The 20,171-nt window shown below is 36.6% G+C and overlaps 1 protein-coding gene across 1 annotated transcript; it reads left to right on the top strand.

Annotated features, from left to right (window-relative positions):
* Nucleotides 1–1,100: 1,100 nt before the first annotated feature.
* Nucleotides 1,101–19,521, top strand: SFXN4 (sideroflexin 4). Its single transcript, XM_070945505.1, has 14 exons — nucleotides 1,101–1,165; nucleotides 2,637–2,702; nucleotides 4,929–5,000; nucleotides 6,498–6,524; nucleotides 6,633–6,687; nucleotides 8,249–8,274; nucleotides 9,861–9,914; nucleotides 10,007–10,090; nucleotides 10,177–10,239; nucleotides 11,720–11,807; nucleotides 13,253–13,368; nucleotides 14,396–14,481; nucleotides 15,855–15,963; nucleotides 18,839–19,521. The coding sequence occupies exons 1-14, from the start codon at nucleotides 1,127–1,129 to the stop codon at nucleotides 18,914–18,916; spliced, it is 963 nt and encodes a 320-aa protein (XP_070801606.1). The 5' UTR covers nucleotides 1,101–1,126; the 3' UTR covers nucleotides 18,917–19,521.
* Nucleotides 19,522–20,171: the final 650 nt, after the last annotated feature.

The raw sequence follows: 20,171 nt of genomic DNA, 5'->3' as shown, positions 1-20,171 counted from the left end.
TTTTTGTGTGTATTTTTGGTAGCAAGATCATCATATTCTTATCAGCATGCTCTAGATATGCAAAATACGGGAGAACATAAGTGAGTCTGTGAATTTGATTTTCTGGCCAAATCACCCAGAACATAAGATTTGGCAACATACCAATGCTGTGGTGATTTGGCAGCATACAAATTTTAACAAAGATGATAAAAGAGATTGAACTACGAGAATGCCATTTGCATCTGGGTGATATTGAGAAAGCGCTTGATTTGACTGAATTAGCTCAATACAAAATATCCAGATTTGGTGTGTTTCATATACGATTTATTATTCGGTTTGTAAAAATTGCAGATTCTGTCATTTTTAAAGGAAAGTTTTTTTTTTTTAAAAAAAAAATATTTTGTCTTTCGCCTGGGGTGGCACAACAGTCATCTATCTGGCTAGCTAGACTGGAAATCCAGCTCTTGGATTCCCTTCTAATTCAGCGTATTGCGGGAATTGACGCAGGTGGGTTACCCACGTCGTAGTCAGCGCGATGCAAACGTACTGCACGATTCGCGCTATGAGCCAGTAAGCGCGCAGTTTGATCCGAGCCAGAAACGTTCGCTTCGCATAGCACACGGTCGTCATCGCGTCGCGTGCCAGATTCACACAACGCGTACATTAGATCAGTTGCCCAGTCCCTTAAGTTACGCGAACCCAGGCTAAAACTTCCTATCCGTTCATTGACAAGCCAACTGCAGTTTTGATAATGACTGCAATTGTTTTGATTTCAAAAACTAAATGCAAAAGCGTGTTGCATTTGGGGTGTTCCTATATTTATTCCTAGCCTTGAAGCTAGGGAGGACTGTCACTCCGCTCCACATATTTTGCGACTCTGCACTTGCCATCCCCCCTTTTCCCGACAAACGGGGGAGAATCTTTCCACGGGGATTCGAGTTTTGCGGGTGAAAATGGGAGTGTTTGAAAAACCCTTTGAAAATCAAATCGGCGTCCGAGGAACAAACGAGCAGCGGTGAGCATGAATGACGTCAAAGGCGAGGGAGGGGATGATCCCACAATCGCGAAAAGCTCTCCACGGGTGGGTGGGTGATTTTGCCGACGTTTTCCGGAACCAGCCGCTTTCCGGCGCGACCATCCGAGCATCATGGATTTGAATTTGCAGTTTTGGAGAAACGAGGGTCAAGTACGGATCACTGTAAAGCGTTATGCCGCGGTCGCAAAGGGGCGGGGATCAACTTTCTAGCGCAGCCTGGAAGTGAAAAGATAAGCCTGGCGGGAATTGTGGGTGGGGGGGAAGCGAGGCTTTGCCCTCGGCTGGCGTGTGGAAAAGGGTGATCGAAGGACTAAATGGCTTCGCCCTCGCCCTGCAGCCGTGGAAATTGAGAGGCAGGAAAAACCGGCGGGTGAGGTGGAAAGAGTTATTTCTTCGATCCGGCAAAATACAGAAACTAGGTTTTAAAACAAGGAAGGAAAAGCAGCACAGCAAGAAGTATGACATTCCCATTCCAGAACACTCAGCAAATTATTAAGCCCAGTGTGATAAAAACATAGTGTAATAAATGAGAGCACGCTAGATATATTAAACGTGTTCTTTCCTAAAGTCTACTCGGAAGTAAGCCTTGTTGATTTCAATGGAGCTTACATGCTTTTTAATGGATATAGTATCACACCCTGGATATCTGGATTAAATGGCATTTGTATGACTACAACCACAAAGCCTTTCAACTGTCCTCTATCTTTTTTGAGTGGGCATAATCTCATTGCCCTAAAGAAAAGGAATACTCTTTGATTGTATCTGAAAATTTGGTCCTGAGACCCATACAGTTTATTTTAAACTGCTTTGCAGAGTTCTTGGCCCTCTACTGCAAATATTTGGAAGCAGAAGGAAAGGGAATGGTTTCTGGATCTGTTCTGTTTGCTCTTAAGTGAAACCTATACAACATTAAGGGTGAGAAAAACAAAACAAATATCCCTTTGGATTGTACTATAGGAATCCTGAAATGTACTCAGTTTTTCTGTGTTGCCCGCTATCAAGACAATAGGAGAAAGAAATAGAGACTGTATGCCTTCAACTCTGAGAGAATTGTATTCTAAGCTCTGGGTTACCCTCTGGATAACAGTCCAACATTTGGCGTTCTCCTTGCCCAGTTGATTATCAGTAAGTCTAGTAGAATTGTAGAACAGGTGTGGCTTAATAGAAATGACTTTTATATGAGCTTGTTTTTGCAAGTAACACTATAATAAAAGTTGATAAGTTTAATATTTTCCCCTTAAAAACAACCCATTTCCCCATGCTTGCAAAACAGATGAGGATGAAAGAATATTTTAGCCCCATACACCTGTCCCCCAGTTGATTTTTCTTCTCAAAACGATGTGATCCTTTATTTGAGTTATTGAGTTTCCATGAATCACATACCAGAAAGATCAATCATGAAGTTTCAAAGGGTTGTGGGGTATGCTTTTGATGGATGACTTGACTATGCCAGGTATCTTGTTTAATCAAAAAAGCACAGGTTTGGGCTAATGGAGAGCAACTTTGGCTTTGATGTGTGGATAAAACTACTGGATTTATGTTATTGGGCAATTTTGACTAATTTCAGTATCAGTGCAAAAATATATTCAAGCTCAGGTATCTTTTAAATGTCTTTCTTTAGACTTTTTACGAAAGGTTGAAGCACTGGATAGAAATTTTGGACCCCTTCATCATATTTACACGTGAGGTAAGGAACCTAAGGGTAAGGATATTGAAACTTGAAAGTAAGCTATAAAGATTTCTGTGGGCATGTTCATATGACATTAAAAATTTACAGGTAGTCCTTGTTTACTGATTGCCTTATTTAGCAACCATTTGAAATCATGCTGAAAAAAAGAGTTGATTGGATTGAGATGGCTGGCTATAGAAATTGAATAAATGACAGCTTTGTGATCAATCTTCGAATTTATGACCATCACAGCATCTCACAGTCACATTTGTGTGTTTTACAACTGACTTACGATAAGCAAGTGAATAGTGAATGAACAAGTAAAATGTAAATTGCAGTCACAGAGCTTAATGATGGAGTGCAAGTCCCAATTGTGATCTCAGATTGAGGATTACTTTTAGATCAGGGGTGTCAAACTTGTGACCCTCGGGCCTAATGTGTCACACGCAAGCCACGCCTACCTTGGCTCCTCAAAGGAAAAAAAACATTGCATTACATTGTGATACGTCACGGGACACAATTTAGTTTGACACCCATGCTCTAGATGCTGCATCAGCTGCAGCCTGGTCTTTTCTTCTTGGCTATTTTAAGGTAGCTAACTGAGCAACATTACTTTGTCTGTTTGCTTTTTTCTTCCAACCTCAAATCAAGGCAATTAATATTTTGTTCGGCATCAGAGCTACTATATAAAGGATGTGGGGAAAATGAATGTTTTTCTAACCCTTTAAAAAAACAAAAAACTTTCTTGCATGCGTGGGTAAATGGAAGAATAAATTTTGAAAGTGGAGTAGTGAAATATAGCTTCTGAAACAGTTTGTAGCCATTCCTGTAACCTGTTTCATTTCCCTGGAGCAACAAGAACCATAAATTAACCATTAGTTTGAGACTGGCTATAATGCTAAACCAAAGCTAGATCAAATAAGTCAAGTGCAAGCCACAGTTTCAGACTGCATCATTAAGACAAAGAACCTTAATAGTGCGTAACATTTTCTTGATTCAGACAACATACAAAATATAACCACAAGGGCCATGTAGATGGAAGAATAAAATCAGGCAGCTTGCATAAAAATGATTGTTAATGTAACATGCTTGTTATTTTCCCACAAGTTTTCAGTCACGGTAATATTATTTTAAAGAAAAAATAATAATTTCAAATTTTTGTTATGTGTAATAACAAATATTTGAAAGAAAGAATTTACCCACGTGTGTTGGCTTGCGATACACAGAGCGAACCACTGCATTGCACCAAATTCAGGCTGTCACCAAAAAGAGCAATTCTGGTTGCTTTTAGCTTTGAGGCTCCTTGCACTTAACAGTCAAAAGATACAGGTACTTCAGCTTTTTTTATTTTATCTATATATAAATAAATATATATATATATCCAACCACCAGTGGGAAAGAAATAGTGCTGTTTGATTCATAGTCAATATATTTAAGGAAGATTGAAATAGGTTCTCTGCATGAATACATAAATGGTTTGGGACTGGAAAGAATATGCTATAGTAGATTACTGATCTGGACTCCTGACATTCTTCCTCCCCTTGAAAAGTCTTTCAGATCAGATTGGAGCAGGGGTGAAATGCTCCTGGTTCGGACGGGATTGCCCGATTCAGTAGCAATGACAGCAGGTGGTTCGGAGACCTGGTAGCCAAAACCCCTGCCCACCCCCCATACCCAGCTGAGCCGTACGATCATCAGAGGCTTTTTTTTACTTTTAAAAGCATTTGTCTTTGGCCGAAAAAATGCTTTTAAAAGTAAAAAAAAAAAAGCCTCATGATCGTGCAGCTCAGCTGGGATTGTCAGAGCCTTTTAAAAGCATTTTTTCTACAACCTCTTCAGCTGAAGAGGTTGTAGAAAAAATGTTTTTAAAAGTAAAAAAAAAGAAAAGAAAAAAGTTGGCCACACCCACCCAGTCACATTACACCCACCAAGTCACATCCACAGAACCGGTAGTAACAAATTATACATTTCACCACTGGATTGGGGTGGCAGCTCTGGGAAAGAGAGAGACAAGCCCCTGATGCTTTCTTCTGGATCTATTTGTGTCCTAGAAGCTGCTCTGAGTTTGTCCTTTCACCGTCTACTGTGAAGAGTGGAGTAGAGAAAAACCATAACCAATACTGGTTGATTGTATTTTGTGTCGCAAAACATTCTGTGGAAAAAAAATGATAACATCACAAGAAAAAAAATGCTTATTTATAGAAAAAAAACTCCAGTTTAATTCTATTTTTCTTCTAAATGCAGGCGGACATTAATGCATCGAGAGATCTTTTACTGAATACTGGAGAAAATGTCACGTCTTCACAAGATAAAAAGGTACAGTGATGTTTTGAACATATTTGTATATTGCGGTGTGCATTCTAGTGTGCAAAAATGATTAGGTTTCTCATTGCTGTGCCCTGATATGTAGGCTGAAACTTGAGGCACAGAGAGAGGAACTGATTTCGTAACTGTCTTCATTCTGATCCCAACTCCCAAGTGAGGACTAAATAGTGTCTTCTCCCCAAGTGAGGCTAAATACTGGCTTTGTTCATGTGATGTTGTCTGTAAAGTAGTCATGCATTGATACTACTGAACACATTTCTAGTGTGACATCAATAATTACCCCTGTCCCGTGACAACCACACTTTGAATATAGTGATCTGAAAAGAAGCCTATTAATGTGAGCAGTTTTTGTAGGTTCTGTGTAACCATGTATCTCAGTGATATGCAGTCTCGAAGTGTGGGCAAAAGAACATAGTTCAACAGAAATAACATGAATAGAATTTCTAATGTATCTCCAATCTTTTTAAGATCGGAGACTGATTTTGTGGAAGACAATTTTTCCAGAGCTGAGAGGGGGAGGGAGTTTGTGTGCTATCTAGATTCTGCACATACACAGATTAAGCTTTGCTTGCTTGCATGGCCCTGTTCCTAACAGCCATGAATCGGTACCGGTACGTGGCCCAGCTGTTGGGAAACCCTGTTCTATACAGCCTGTTTCGTTTCCACTCATAGAAGTCCATAGGTATGAATAAGTGTATCCTAATGTAAAAAAGATCAAATAGATGCTGAAAAAGAAATAGAAGTATATAAAGTTTGGGGAAGCCATAAATACTGACAGAGCCACAAAGGCACCTTGTAGGAGAGACGGGTGGCACAAAAATTTAATAAATAAAAAAAAGTTTATTAGTTTTAAAAGGATACTATAAAAGAGTGACTGTAATCACACATCACAGCAAGTCAGTAATGCTGGCTAATGTAGGCTTATTTATTCCTAATAATATAAGTGGATCAGCAAATCTTCAAATATTTTTCTTTAGATTGTGTTGCATCTGGACTCCTGGTTGGGTCAGCCAAATATATTCTAGCTTGCTCTTAGTTTATAGGGACCAATAAATAAGAATCTTAGGTTTAAAACACAAGAAATTTATCTAAAGACACTAAAAAGTGAAGTGAACAAACTTTGAGTACCAACCCAGAATTCATTCATGACAAGCCAATTTTAATTAGTTCTGAACTTACAGAACCTTATTACTTCTAGGTATCATATATATCTATATTTTATGATCCTATGATTTAAATGTCACAATTTCTTTAGATGAGTTGAAATACAACTTGAATGAAGCTGCCAGATTAAAAAAAAAGTGATCTAGGATATGGGTTATGATATGGCAAATTATGTGCAAAAGCATCATCGAAGGACAAAAAAACCCAAAACATTTTAAATAACCCCATCAATAGTTCTTGAAAAGCTAAGCCATTCCACAATACATATTCATCTATAAAATAGTACCTGACCTATTTCTAAAATACTCCTTTCCAATGTTTTAGGTCAGAGATGCCTGGAAAATAAGTCTGGTGAGTTTTCCTATTACATTTAAGAATTATTTTAACTTGTTCTTTTCATTTTTTAGTAGAGATGTCCCATAATCCTTTGGGATTATGTATGTATTTTTCTTTCTTCAGAGCTGCGTGAATTCCAGCACTGGTGATACAATTCCATTCTACTTTAGAGGAGGAGGTCAGTTTCAAATATCATTTTATTGCAATTTGAAGTCAGGTTTTTACATAATTGTTTACTTGTTTGATCACCCATCTTCCATTCAGAAACTCAAGGAACTGTATATAAATCCCTTCTTCTTATTTTATCTCTTAACCACCACCCTGTGCAGTGGGTGGGGACATTGGAAATGAAGGGTCCAGCAGTAGCTTTGGAGCTCTGTGATTGATGATGGATTTCAATCTAAGCCTTCCCATTTAGAATCCACCACCTTAATTACTTCCTCACATTGTTATTAGTACTGATAAACTGATGAATAATAACAGGAAGGAAAATCAATTGTCATATAAAAGTTATTATTACTGTTATTAATGGAGATCATCCATAGCCTGCATTTATTTTCTTGTATTCCTGGAAAGCATGTTAGAATATGATCTCAATATTAATTTATACATTTGTTTTTATTGTTGATTGTGAGTTGATGAGTATGTGAAGTGAATATATTCCAACAGATGCAGACTAGCATTATAAATCATGCTAAATTTTAATGTAGTTTGCTTAATTTGGGCTTAATGTTTTGCATGCAGTCAGCCATTGTAGTTGGTAAACAAAGATTGTGGCTTAGCTTATTGTGTCGACTCTGGTGGTTGCAGTTTATTTAGTAGATTGTAGTTGAACAAGTTGCACGGTTTAACTAGATATCTAAAGTAAATAATTATATATGTCTTCTTAAGTGCCATAATTATTATACATTAACAATATCATAATTAAAAAAATAGCCCACTCCATGATTTTTAAGGCTTCATTGTCAATTTTTAAATCTTTGAGTTTAGCAATATTTGTCTTGTTAGGACTTGCTTCCAGCATGTAGGAATGAGAAGAAAATTAATCGAAAATCTGTTGCATTATTGAAGCAATTAATTCCTAGAGTACAATTTTGCCTTCTTTTAAATAACAGACAACCTCTAAAACTTCCATTGCTTATTTAGCATCAGTAATTTTCTAAAGTAATGAAGTATAAAACTCAAAAAAACCCAAAAGGTTCCATAATTCCATGTTTTTTATTATACATACAGGTAGTCCTCGATTTACAACAGTTCATTTAGTGACTGTTCGAAGTTACAACAGCACTGAAAAAAGTGACTTATGACCATTTTTCACACTAATTATCATAGCAGCATCCCATGGTCACGTGTTTTATATTCAGATGCTTGGTAATTGGTTCGTATTTATGACGGTTGCAGGTATCCTGGAGTCATGTGATCCCCTTTTGTGACCTTCTGGCAAGCAAAGTCAATGGGGAAACCAGATTCACTTAACCGTTTTACTAATTTAACAACTGCAGTGATTCACTTAACAACTCTGGCAAAAAGAGTCGTAGAATGGGACAAAACTCACTTAACAAATATCTCACTTAGCAACATAAATTCTGGGCTCAATTATGGTTGTAAGTTGAGGACTACCTGTAGTGCCTAATTTATCATTACTGTATATGTTGTAATTTTTATATTTCTATCACTCCCTTCGATGGACTTGTTCAACAAATTTGCTAACTGCACAGTTTTCTTTCATTCTTTCAAAGCTTTTGTGTGTATTTCTGCTTCATTGGTGAGTAACAATGAAAGTTTTCAGAATATATGTATTGGAGTTTTAAAATGAATAAAAATATAAATCTTGATACTATTGTACTAATTGTTCCATTTTTTAATTGGGCTCAAATTAGTCAATATAATTTGCATGCAGTGTTTCAGTGCAGAGGTAACACATATTGCTGACAATTTCTGGAGAGCAAACTGGTCTTTGCACCAGTATAATCCAAATTGGCCACACAAAAGAGGGAGATACTGGCAATTTCTGAGTCACCTTCGATTCACAGGATACAACATTTTTTAAGAAAAGATCCCATTTCCTCCTAAGCAGCCCAGTGATAATCACATAGCACAAAATGTTGACAGATGGAAAGGAGAAGAAAACATGACTGGGAGAGGCTCATAAAATCAACAAACATAAATGAGGAATAGAATTTGGTGGGAGGGAAAAATAAAATAAACTGCTTAGATGAAAGAAGAAGTGAGATAAAAAAGGGACCTGAAGGCTGACAAAACTATTCCATTCGATAGCATTATTCATTAGTACATATTGGGAAAGTACTTTAGAGCATTTTCATATATAATATATTTCATATGATATATATTTTATATAATTGTGAAATGCTTTTTTTCACCTCAAAATATTGAAGAATTTTTTTAAGGTAGTCAAGATTGGACTCAAGCACATTTAGCCTCCAAGTACTCTAAAGTAGACACAAAACATTATAGGCCCATTGTAAATACATATGCTGATTCACATGAGTGTATAGATGAAGGGATAAAGGTATAGATGAGTGTATAGATGAAGGGATGCGGTGGCTCAGTGGCTAAGACGCTGAGCTTGTCGATTGAAAGGTTGGCAGTTCAGCAGTTTGAATCCCTAGTGCCGCATAACGGGGTGAGCTCCAGTTACTTGTCCCAGCTTCTGCCAACCTAGCGGTTCGAAAGCATGTAAAAAGTGCAAGTAGAAAAATAGGGACCAACTTTGGTGGAAGGTAACAGCATTCTGTGCGCCTTTGGCGTTTAGACATACCGGCCACATGACCACGGAGACGTCTTCGGACAGCGCTGGCTCATTGGCTTTGAAATGGAGATGAGCACCGCCCCCTAGAGTCGGGAATGACTAGCACATATGTGCGAGGGGAACCTTTACCTTTATAGATGAAGCAGCTTTGTAAATATAGGTGTTGCTTTGTTTTTTATTGTGCGTGAACACAGTTTTATTAAGATTATTGTGATGTGTAAATTGCCATAACCCTGGCTTAATTTATCTTATCCCAAAAAATATGGAGGCCAAAATACCATTTGAATGTTTTTAAGGGCAGTGGTAAAATAATATGTCTGGCAGAGTAAAGTGGTGCTACCAATAGAAGATGTGGTAAGTTCAAGCTTCTTTAGATTCTATTGACTGGAAGTGAAGTGACTTGGGAGCAGTTACCTCACATGGGATCCGTGGTGCCAGTAGCAAATTTAGATTTGGGCTGGATATCTGCTTCTGAAACTATATGATGGTACTGTAGCAAATTATAAAATGATCTGCTAGTGCAGGTATGTATCTTTGCAATATTGTCCGGATGTGTTTCCCATGTAAATTTCTATTCACAGGCTGCAATTGCTTCCTTGCCATACAAAACATTTTTCTCATCGTTTTCCCGGCAGGTACTGGCCAAACCATTCACTTTTATTAATTTGTTTAGATTAATTTATTAACTCACATTGATATTATGCATTTGTAATCTCAACTTTTACAGTTTGTTTTCCATGCATATATTGGTGGATTCAGTTTGGCAAACAGGAATTCTGTAAAAAGACCATTGAAGAATGGTGAGAAAAATGTAAGTATTTGTGGCAGATTGGAACAGATTTTTTTGCAGTGTAGAGAATGGGTGTATTTTCATGGTGTCACATTTTTTGTTTACAGAAATTTCCATGGAAACAGGCATTTCTGTCTGTTGGAAGCACCCCAGGTTTGGCCTTAATAGGAGTATGTATTGCCAATTTCTGATTGATTTTTGTTTTCTAATTATGCTTTTCTTTCAAGAAAAAGTTGCATGGATTCATATTTGGAGCTATTTGTTAATTTATAGATGGTGCTGGTAATCTGATCTAAAGGTTTTCCAACATTTTTTTCTAAATGAGAAGGAAATTTATGTTCAGCATCCTTGTTTAAAATTGCCTCCAACCATATGTTCAAATTCAATGGGTAATGGCTAAATTTATCATGCTTATTCATTGGGATGTGAGCTAAATTTAGTGCTGTTTATTTGTATGTGTTCATGGTTTTCCATAGATTTTGTAGTGTCTCTGCTCTTCAAAGCTTGATATTCCCAATCTCTTGTTGCCAGACTCAAGTCTTTTTTGCCTAACTATTTATTTTTACCATGTCTGCATTGATAAACAGCAAAATGCCGTGGAGAGCATGTACTAATGAGAGAGAAAGACAGTCTGTAGAGTTTATTATGTTTGTTTAGTTTCAGGATCTATAATTAAAATATCAGTATTTTAAACATGCATAGGCTAAGACTAAGACTCATACCTGATCAGAATACCTCTAGATTGCTGTTCGATTTTCTTAAACTATCAACAGTTAACCTATTTATGACCTGAGCTGACTTGCCCCTTCCTTTCCCCCAGCCTTTATGGTAAGAGTCAGCAATCTACAGCTCAGAAGCTGGATCTGGACCACCAACCAAAATCATCCAGCCCATTGTCCTCCAAAAATATATCCAAAAAAGTTTGGAATTCTACCTCAGACTTGATGTATAACTGCACTGCTGTATATTAACAAAAATTAATGTTTTGGATGGGTATTATAAGCCCATGTATATGTGTTTATGAATTACTCCCAAGTCATAAGATGCTCCTTGAGACTCTTCTGAGCACAGTCTTACATTTTCCTTTGACCATGGCTCACTTTCTTCTAAGAAGCCTGTCTTTAAGGTTTACCCCAAAGACTCTTCCTAGTGCCAGAATATTCATGCAAGAGAGAGAGGGAGAGGCCATTGGCTTACAGACTTGATCTCTGGCCTTTGAGTGGTAGAAGTTTGCCAATCCCTGCTCTTGTGGCTGTAGGAGGCCTGATGGTGGTATGATGTCACTAAAAGGGACAGTGCTACTTTGACTGTTGTGTTTTCTGGTTTGGAAGACTAGGAGTTAAAGGGCAGAAGAGGCACACTAAACTTAATAAAAGACTAATATCCTATTTTAGATCTTATTTTTAAGTGGAAGGGGGACCAGAAAAAAATGAATATGGGCTTACTGAGGATAGACTTATTAACATCACCATGTCCAGATTGATAAACAGCAAAGTGCCGTGGAGAGCATGTACTAATGAAGGAGAAAGGAAAAGAAATCACCCTTTTCCCATGAAATAAAGCAAAATAACAATGTCATTGACCTCTCTCACCCTGTCTCCCTTTCCCTGTCTCCCTTCACCCCCTCCCCCCCCAACCTGTTGTTTTTAGACTCTCCCACAATATGTTATAGAGCGTAAAAAGTCACTAAATACTCCAGGGCATTTCTTCAGCAAGTTCATGGCAAGTGCTTTTTTTGGTGAGTAAAAGAGTTACAGTTCTTTAAAACATTAGTTACAGGTGTTATCTTATGTAATTTTTGCTGTGTTTTATCAGGTATAAACATTCTTTCAAATATAATATTTATGTTGTAAACATATTAACTTGAAAATGTGACCATGTTGTTTAAAAATTGTCCTTGTTTGAAAAAAACCTAATTCAAATGTTGACAAACACTGCATATTAATAATTTATTGCTGGAAATCAGCTACAGAGGTCCCACTTTGTTGTTTTATTATCATTTATTTAATAAGCCTCATGCTAGAGGAAAAAAATTACATTTTAAAATTGTGAATAGATTCTAAATACTGGGCATATTTCCTAGAGATGTTCTTTTAATACAAAGCAATCATTCCAATTATGTTAACAATTTTGTTCATATTATCCCTAAATGTGACAATAACAGGGCAAGACCAAATAACATGAAGTAATATCATTTGTACTGGATTTACCTCTAAATCTTGCTTAATAAAAGTATAAAATTTTGTCAAGAAGGTGGTTTTCAAGTGTTTTTGCAGCCTTTCAGATATAAAAATCCTGTTGATTGATAAAATATAAGATAGCGATTCCAGTCCAACCCATTTTTATTATTAATAAAGAGCCAAACATGTTTAGGCAGAGGCTTAACACATTTTATGGGAGTGCCATTGTTTGGTTATCCTACCCAAAGATTGCTCTTCTTTTATCCAAACTTCTTTGATTTCCTCCTGAAGTTCAATGACAAGAAACTTTAACTATTATGTAGAATTGATAACGTAATTTCAAAGGCATTGCCTCAGATTTCTCATTCCTATAGTTACCCTAAATATCTGGAATAAATTTAGCCCATTCTCCTTGAAATAATTGTAGTTACAGGTTGTTCACACATCCGTTAGTTTCAAACTCCCAATTGTTTTAATTCCCAGTTTATTCTGATAAAAGGGGGTGGGGCTTTCATTTAATTCAGAAGGTCACATGGTAAGCTTATCAGAATTTCCAATAATTAGCATCTATTTTTTTATGCATTATTGTACATCACATACATCATATTACTGCTTCCTCCGGGTCTCTGTGGGTGCGTCCATATATTTTTTTTCTAAAACTGATGCAGAAAATTATGAAGAAAATTAGAATACTAGAAAATTATGCCAATTTGACTGAAGTTTCAATATGAGCCAAGTAAACACTGGAAACTAAACCTTCAGCAGTTTCTGCATAAATCAACTGATTATCAAAATCATAATTTCTGGAAGAGACTCCAACAATTGCAGCAGAATTTAAGCAACAATGCATTTCTTTTTGTGTTTAATTCTACAATGTCCGCCACAACTTAAGTCACTGTTCTGCTTTGCTAATATAAATGTTATCATATGAATTGAAAGTTAGGACTAATAATCCTTGTTTACATTTCTCACCAAGCCTGATCTCCTCCCCTGTTCTCTGCAGGTGTTCTCTGTGCATGCAATGTGTTCACAGTCAGGAACTGGGAACGTGACAATGGGATTAAGGTCATGCATAGCACGGGTGAAGTTATTGGAATGTCTCAAGTGGCAGGGAAAAAAGTAAGTGAAGGAACATATGTTTCCTCTGGCTTGGTTTCCCCCGTTCTGTTCCATTTGAACTAAACACTTCTATGCTCAATTAAATTAAATCATCACAGGGATATTAGCCATTTAGAAGGAAAGCCTGTCAAAAGCTATTATGACAGCTATTCATTACTTCTATTAAAGGAGGCAATAGATAGTTTGAGCTACTGGAAATAGAAGTGGAAAAATGTAATTATGCTTGTATCCTGCTTGTGGATTTTTATTTGGCTCTTGGATTAGACAGGCATTTGATCTGATCCAGCATGATTATTTTTTTTTGTTCTAAATTTCTGTATTTTACATTTACATTTAGTAGCATTCTCCCCATTATTTATTTACTAGAATTTCCTTATGAACATGCATTTGGTGTGTTTCTCCCCCAAAAGGGGAAATTTTTGGTTTGGCCCTTTGTTTTATGGGGCTTCCCAGGCTTTATAATCATAATAAATAAGACTAATTGCTTTGATTGTAATTGTCCATTTGTTAAATCCATACTGGTTTTGAAGACTGGATTGTCTTGTCTTGTGATTTTTTTTCATTTAGTTCCAAAGTCATTGTTTCCTTATACTATACATTTGTGACATATAGCTTATCTAATGGAAACACATATTCTGGTAGCCCTCATTATGACAAAGATGGCCTCAGCAGCATTTTAGTGGATTTGTAGTTAGGATAAAACTGGTTCTTTAACATTGAGAACATTGAGATGTACAACTCCTAGTTCACATTTTGCTAAACTGACCGATGCATTAAGTTTAGTGATACATCTACTTTGATTTTCAATTCTACCAGCCATCCAGCAGCTCCAAAAAGTTGCCCATAATACTCAGCACTGGCCAACCTCTGATGCCACATTAATCGGACATGCTTGCTTTGGAAGGCCAAAAACTTTTAAAATGTGGTATCCAGATTAATAAAAATGCAAGCTCTTAAGAGACTTGAATATATTGTGATTCTGACTTTCCTTTTGTATGCATATCTGTTTTTTCCCCCTTCTGCATAGGCTGTAAGAGAAACAGCATTATCCAGGGGTATACTCTTTGGCGTGCCAATGATTATTTCTGAAACTACTGTGTATCTCATAAATCGGTAAGATAAATAGGTTTCCTCAACCAAATAAGCAGGAAAAAAGCAAATACCCATTATCAATAATGAAATAATATCATAACAGGGGAAGTATAACCTTCTGTTAGCCCATCTTGAACATTGGCCAATTATTTCTTAGTGAAATAAGCAGCTAGTTGAAATAAGCCTGGCTGCTGATTCTTCTTGTCTAGAAGAATTTAGGACCAAATAAGGTCTTCTATATGGTTTACAGAATCTGAAGTACCCCTGAATGCTCTGGGAAATTTTTCAGAAACTGTGGCTATTAATTCTATTAAGATTTGGATTGATGCAATGCGAAGAGCTGTCAACATTAGCAATCCAGATAACACTGATCGCCTATTAACTACTTGGTACAATTTCCATGATGGTATTCTCCTAAACCATTTAAGAAGCATTTAAAACAGGTGGACAATGATGTCCCCTTTATGACTTGTGGACTTCAACTCCCAGAATTCCTGATCCAGTATGCTTGGCTCAGGAATTCTGGGAGTTGAAGTCTAGAAGCCATAAAAGGGCCATAATTGCACCCCCCCCTTGATTTAAAAGATTACTTCTATCTTTTAAATGGTGAAATCAGAGAGACAATAAAAATGTTTGTTCTTCTAAAATGCTTTCTATATTTTATATGTCCATGCTTTCAGGATGTCATACTGGGCTCTGAATCTGGAAGAATATTTTTGCAGTCCACCTTTCCACTCCCACCCATCAAACTGTCAATATTTGGCAGCAAACCATCAAAGGAAATGTTGGGCTACATTTATTTTTATTTTTATTATTATTATCATCATCTCTTTTATTCATTAAACATGAAACTCAGTCAACTGAACATTTAAAAATGTGTCACTAATACTATTGAGTGGTGCTAATGGTTGATACGGGTTGCTGCCAGCGTCCTAGGTATCAACCAAGTATCTTCTTAAAATGTATGATGTTCCGAGTAGTGCAGTTTTTTGCAGTTCCGCTGGTGTTATCACAGGAAGCTGCAATTTCTTGATGTGTAATGTAAAATTCTTGGACATGGTATTATTATTGTTATTATTGTTATTGTTATTATTATTATAAAAAAATATCCCTTCCAAGGAGCTGAAAGTTCCTTGCCTTTCCTTTCAATTAGACTTTAGTATCTCCATCCTCCCTATAGTGCTTGGCAGCCAAAATAACAAGAATAATTAACGGTAAGTAGTTGTGGAAAGTGTCCTTGTATCCATCTAAGAGTCCAGGTTATCAATGGTTTTTTGGTTTTGGGGGAGCAGCTACAAAAAAAAAATCTGTACTGTTAAGTCAGTAATTCCAGACATCTTGAAGTTTTATCGGTCCCATGCTGTGTAATAACATGCCCTTACAATCTTTTGCAGCAGAAGAGTTTTACCACAACCATCAATGTTTTTGAGAGTGTTCCTGGTATATTTTTTCTGTTGGTTAATACTACCCATTTCATTCAGTTGGACTCCACAGTTAAGAGAGGTAATAAGCATGTTTCATTTTCTTTGCCACTTTCAATAATCGGGTAGATCAAAGGGGTAAATGGCATTGCAAATTAGCAAAAAATATAAACCCTGACGAATAAAAATTAGGATTATATTTGCTGTGTCTCCAAGTAAAAAACCATTTGTTTAATGGTGATGCAAGCTCTCAGAAACTATAAGGATTGGAGTTGGACTACAGGTAGTCTTTGACTTATGACCACAATTGAGCCCAAAATTTCTGTTGCTAAGTAAGACTTTTGTTAAGGGAACTTTGCTGCATTTTACAACCTTTCTTGTACAGTTGTTAAGTGAATCCCTGCAGTTGTTAAATTAGTAAAGCGGTTGTTAAGTGAATCTGGCTTCCCCATTGACTTTGCTCGTCAAAAAGTTACAAAAGGTGATCACATGACTCTGAGACACTGCAGCTGTCATGAATATGAATCAGTTGCCGAGCATCTGAATTTTGATCATGTGACCATGGGAATGCTACAACAGTCATGTGACAATCAGTCATAAGTTCCTGTTTTCAGTGCCGTTATAACTTTAAAGGGCCACTAAACAGTTGTAAATCAAGGATTATCAGCACAGAGATGTTCACAATTTCCAAAGTTTAACGTTTGTAGAGATGGAAATTTAACAGATAGGGGACCAATATAACCTCCTTCAAAAAAGGAGGATGGAAAGTACTTAGATGATTTTAGATGATTTAAGTGCAGTATGTAGCATATTACCATATTTTCCTAAACATTTCTATTGATTTCAGAGGATTTGGGAGTATTTCAGTATAAGAGACAAGATTTTTATTATTATTTTTTTTTTATTGCAAAAGTTTTACAATTACATTTTCACCCCTTTCCCCCCCCCACCACCCACCCCAAACTTCCCAACCTCCCTAACCCTCCCTAACCCTCCCCTCCCCCCAGACTTCCCTATATTATACTCATATCTGGTAAAAAAATAAAAAAAAAACCCTTAATATAAAACTTGTGTAAAAACTTGAACCCCTCCCTCCCCTTTATAATTTTTCTTTTTACCCTCATTACATTAAAATATTTCTAATACATTATTTTCAAACAAAAGCTATTTGATACTTTCTAGTTTGATATTTGTTCTGAACATATTCTATCCACTTTTTCCATTCCCATTCATAAGTCTCTTGTGAACAATCTTTTAAGTATGCTGAAATCTTCGCCATCTCTGCAAAACTGGCCATCTTCAAAGTCCATTCCTCAATAGTGGGCAAGGCTTCATTTTTCCAATATTTACCTATCAACAATCTTGCTGCTGTTATCATATACAATATCAGTTTTGTTTCACCCAATGTAAAACCCTTAACTATACCCAATAAAAACAATTGTGGAGAGAATTGAATTTTTTTCTTCAAAACATTCTGCATGACCCACCAAATTTTTATCCAAAAAGCCTTAACTTTCCTACAGGTCCACCAAACATGATAATACGTAGCATCCAAACATTCACATCTCCAACATTTTGGCTGAACATTAGGGTACATACATGACAACTTTTTGGGATCTAAATGCCATCTATAAAACATTTTATAGAAATTTTCCCTCAAATTCTGCGACTGTGTAAATTTAACATTCTGAACCCAAATTTTTTCCCATGTTTCCAACATCACTGGTTCTTCAAAATTTTGTGCCCACTTAATCATACAATCTTTAACTAATTCAGTTTCTGAATCCCTTTCTAACAAAACATTATAAAGCCTTTTGATATGCATTGGACCTTTCTCTTTTATATGTCTAACCAATTCTTCCTCGTGCAACATAATACCAATTTTTTGGTCCTCTTTCCATCTCAATTGTAATTGATTATATTGTAACCAAGTTAGATTAATCCCTTCGTCCAACAGTGTCTGCAATGTCTTCAGCTGCCATCTGCCCGCATCTGTAAAAAGAACCTCTTTGTATAAAAAACCCCCGAGTGACATTATATTTGTATTCCACAAAATATGACCAAGATCCAGCCATAACGGTATTTTATAATCCCATTTGAATCGGTGCTTCTTCCAAACTCTCATCAAAGAGTCTCTAAGTATATGGCTTTTAAATACTTTATCAACTTTGTCATCATAAAATAAGTAAGCATGCCATCCAAATTCAAGATCAAAACTTTCTGCATTCAATATTCCAGCCTTTTTCCTTCCAAACCAATCACTTGTTAAAGTTAAAGCTGCTGCATCATAATATAGCTGTAGGTTTGGAAGTTTAAGACCTCCTCTTTCTGGAACATCTTGCATAATTTTCAATTTCACTCTCGGCTTTTTCTCGTTCCAGACGAACTTATTCACTCCAGTTTGCCAGACTTTCAATTGTTTATCGCTTTTAAGCACCGGAATCATTTGAAACAAAAAAAGAAATCTTGGCAAAATGTTCATCTTAACTGCTGCTATTCTTCCAAGTAGAGACAGCTGCAGTTTTTTCCAAGTCTCCATGTCTTTCTGCACCTCTCGCCATAACACCTCATAATTATTTTGAAACAATTTCATGTTTGATTCTGCAACCTGAACTCCTAGATATTTTACCTTTGGTACAATCTCAAAACCTGCCCTCCTTTCAAGCTCGTGTTTACGATCTTGTGTCATGTTTTTAGCTATCATTTTAGTCTTTTATTTTTATTTTTTATTTTATATATTTTATATATTTTATATATTTTATATTTTTATTATTGATTGCCTACTCAATTGTCTTGTCTTTTGCATTACTAATTCAGAGACAGCAAGGTGAGATTTTGATGTAAATTGTAATATTTCAACATCCTATGATTTCTGTAACTCATGTCTTTGTACAGAAGTGGATCCAAGTGGTTAAAATAATCCAGTAAGAAATTTAAAATGTTCTCTTATTTTTCAGATAAAGCGAAATGAGCTTGAGCCTGATCTTGTCTCTTCCACTAAAGAAACGACGTTTTTTTTTTATAGGGGAGTTTAATAAACACCTTGATGGTTTTCTAGGATTGCCATTCTTATAATGATGAAGGCGGCTTTTATGCATAAAAGAGGAACTCTGGTAATAAAGTGAAAGTTGGTCTGAAGTATTTTGAATCAACTGTAACAAAAAACTAAAACTAATTAGGGGTGGGATGGAAAATAATCATGTTCTTATTAATACTTCTCTGTACAGAAAGGATTTGGTTTTGTGATCTACTTATGCAGAATAATAAAAAGGCCGTTATTCAAAAAAACAGATCTCTTATCTAGAAATGCAAAATTGCATTGCAATCTGACTTATACCTTTTTTCTTTTAAATGGAAGGAGAACATATGCGATAAAATGAGATATTGGATTATAGCTGGGGACCCTCACATTCAAGGCCATTCTTATCCATGGAAAATTACTCTGATTTTCTATTCCTACTCTTTCTTTCAGCCCAACATGTTCCTTTTGGAGAAAGAAGTATTGCGTATATTGCTTAGGGCTTCTGGAGAAAAGACAGGAAATAAATAAAATTAATTATATAGAATAAAGTCTGCCCTGGTCTATATTTTTGCTCTTCTAATGTGCTAACCCTTAATTTAACTGATAACTTAGTCCTTTTTACAGTCTTTAGTGGGGTGAAATTCACTTACCTTCCTTACCGGTTCTCAAATGTGCACGCACCGCGCTCGCTTCGCTTACATACCATCATCCGAGCATGCGCAAAGCCTTCTGTGCATGCACAGAGGCTTAAAATTGTCACAAAAAAGCAACATCATGACATCTGCGCGGGTGGGCGGAGCCTCCCACAGCTGCCGCTACCAGTTCGCCTGAGCCGGATAGAACCATCTGAATTTCATCCCTGGTCTGTAGCCCATTTCCTAGGATTGCTGTAAGTCTGAGGTTCAGCCCTGTCTTTCTTGGGAATTCCTAACGCCAGAACCTATTTCAGGTGAGCAGATGTTAGCTAAGTGCTCCTACTTGTTATGACATAGAACAGGGATGTCAAACTCGCGGCCTGGATGCGTCATGCGCTGGCCATACCCACACCCGGTTTAGTGAAGGGGGAAAAAGTTGTGATACGTCACATGACGATGCGAGTTTGACACCCCTGACATAGAACCACAATTGCTTACAAAGAAGTCCCTTTCTTGTATACTCAAAATGGGAGCCAACTATTAAATGCATAAATCAATCTTTTTTAAAAAAAATGGAATTTGTTTTTCTCCTGTTTGAGTGGGTACAATAGGCATTATGGGCTCGATTACAAC

Source organism: Pituophis catenifer, unplaced genomic scaffold, assembly GCF_029215685.1.
Source record: "Pituophis catenifer annectens isolate HBS135680 unplaced genomic scaffold, rPitCat1.0.hap2 SCAF_6, whole genome shotgun sequence".
NCBI classification, from domain to species: domain Eukaryota; kingdom Metazoa; phylum Chordata; class Lepidosauria; order Squamata; family Colubridae; genus Pituophis; species Pituophis catenifer.
Note: the sequence above shows the minus strand (reverse complement) of the source record. Positions and strands in the feature narration are given on the sequence as shown.

Bases quoted from the DNA above. Each gene is read 5' to 3' on its own strand.
- SFXN4 (XM_070945505.1), top strand. From the start codon at position 1,127: ATGGATTTGAATTTGCAGTTTTGGAGAAACGAGGGTCAA. The intron at 10,091-10,176 runs GTAAGTATTTGT...TTTTGTTTACAG, and splicing joins TGAAGAATGGTGAGAAAAAT to AAATTTCCATGGAAACAGGC. The intron at 11,808-13,252 runs GTGAGTAAAAGA...TGTTCTCTGCAG, and splicing joins CATGGCAAGTGCTTTTTTTG to GTGTTCTCTGTGCATGCAAT.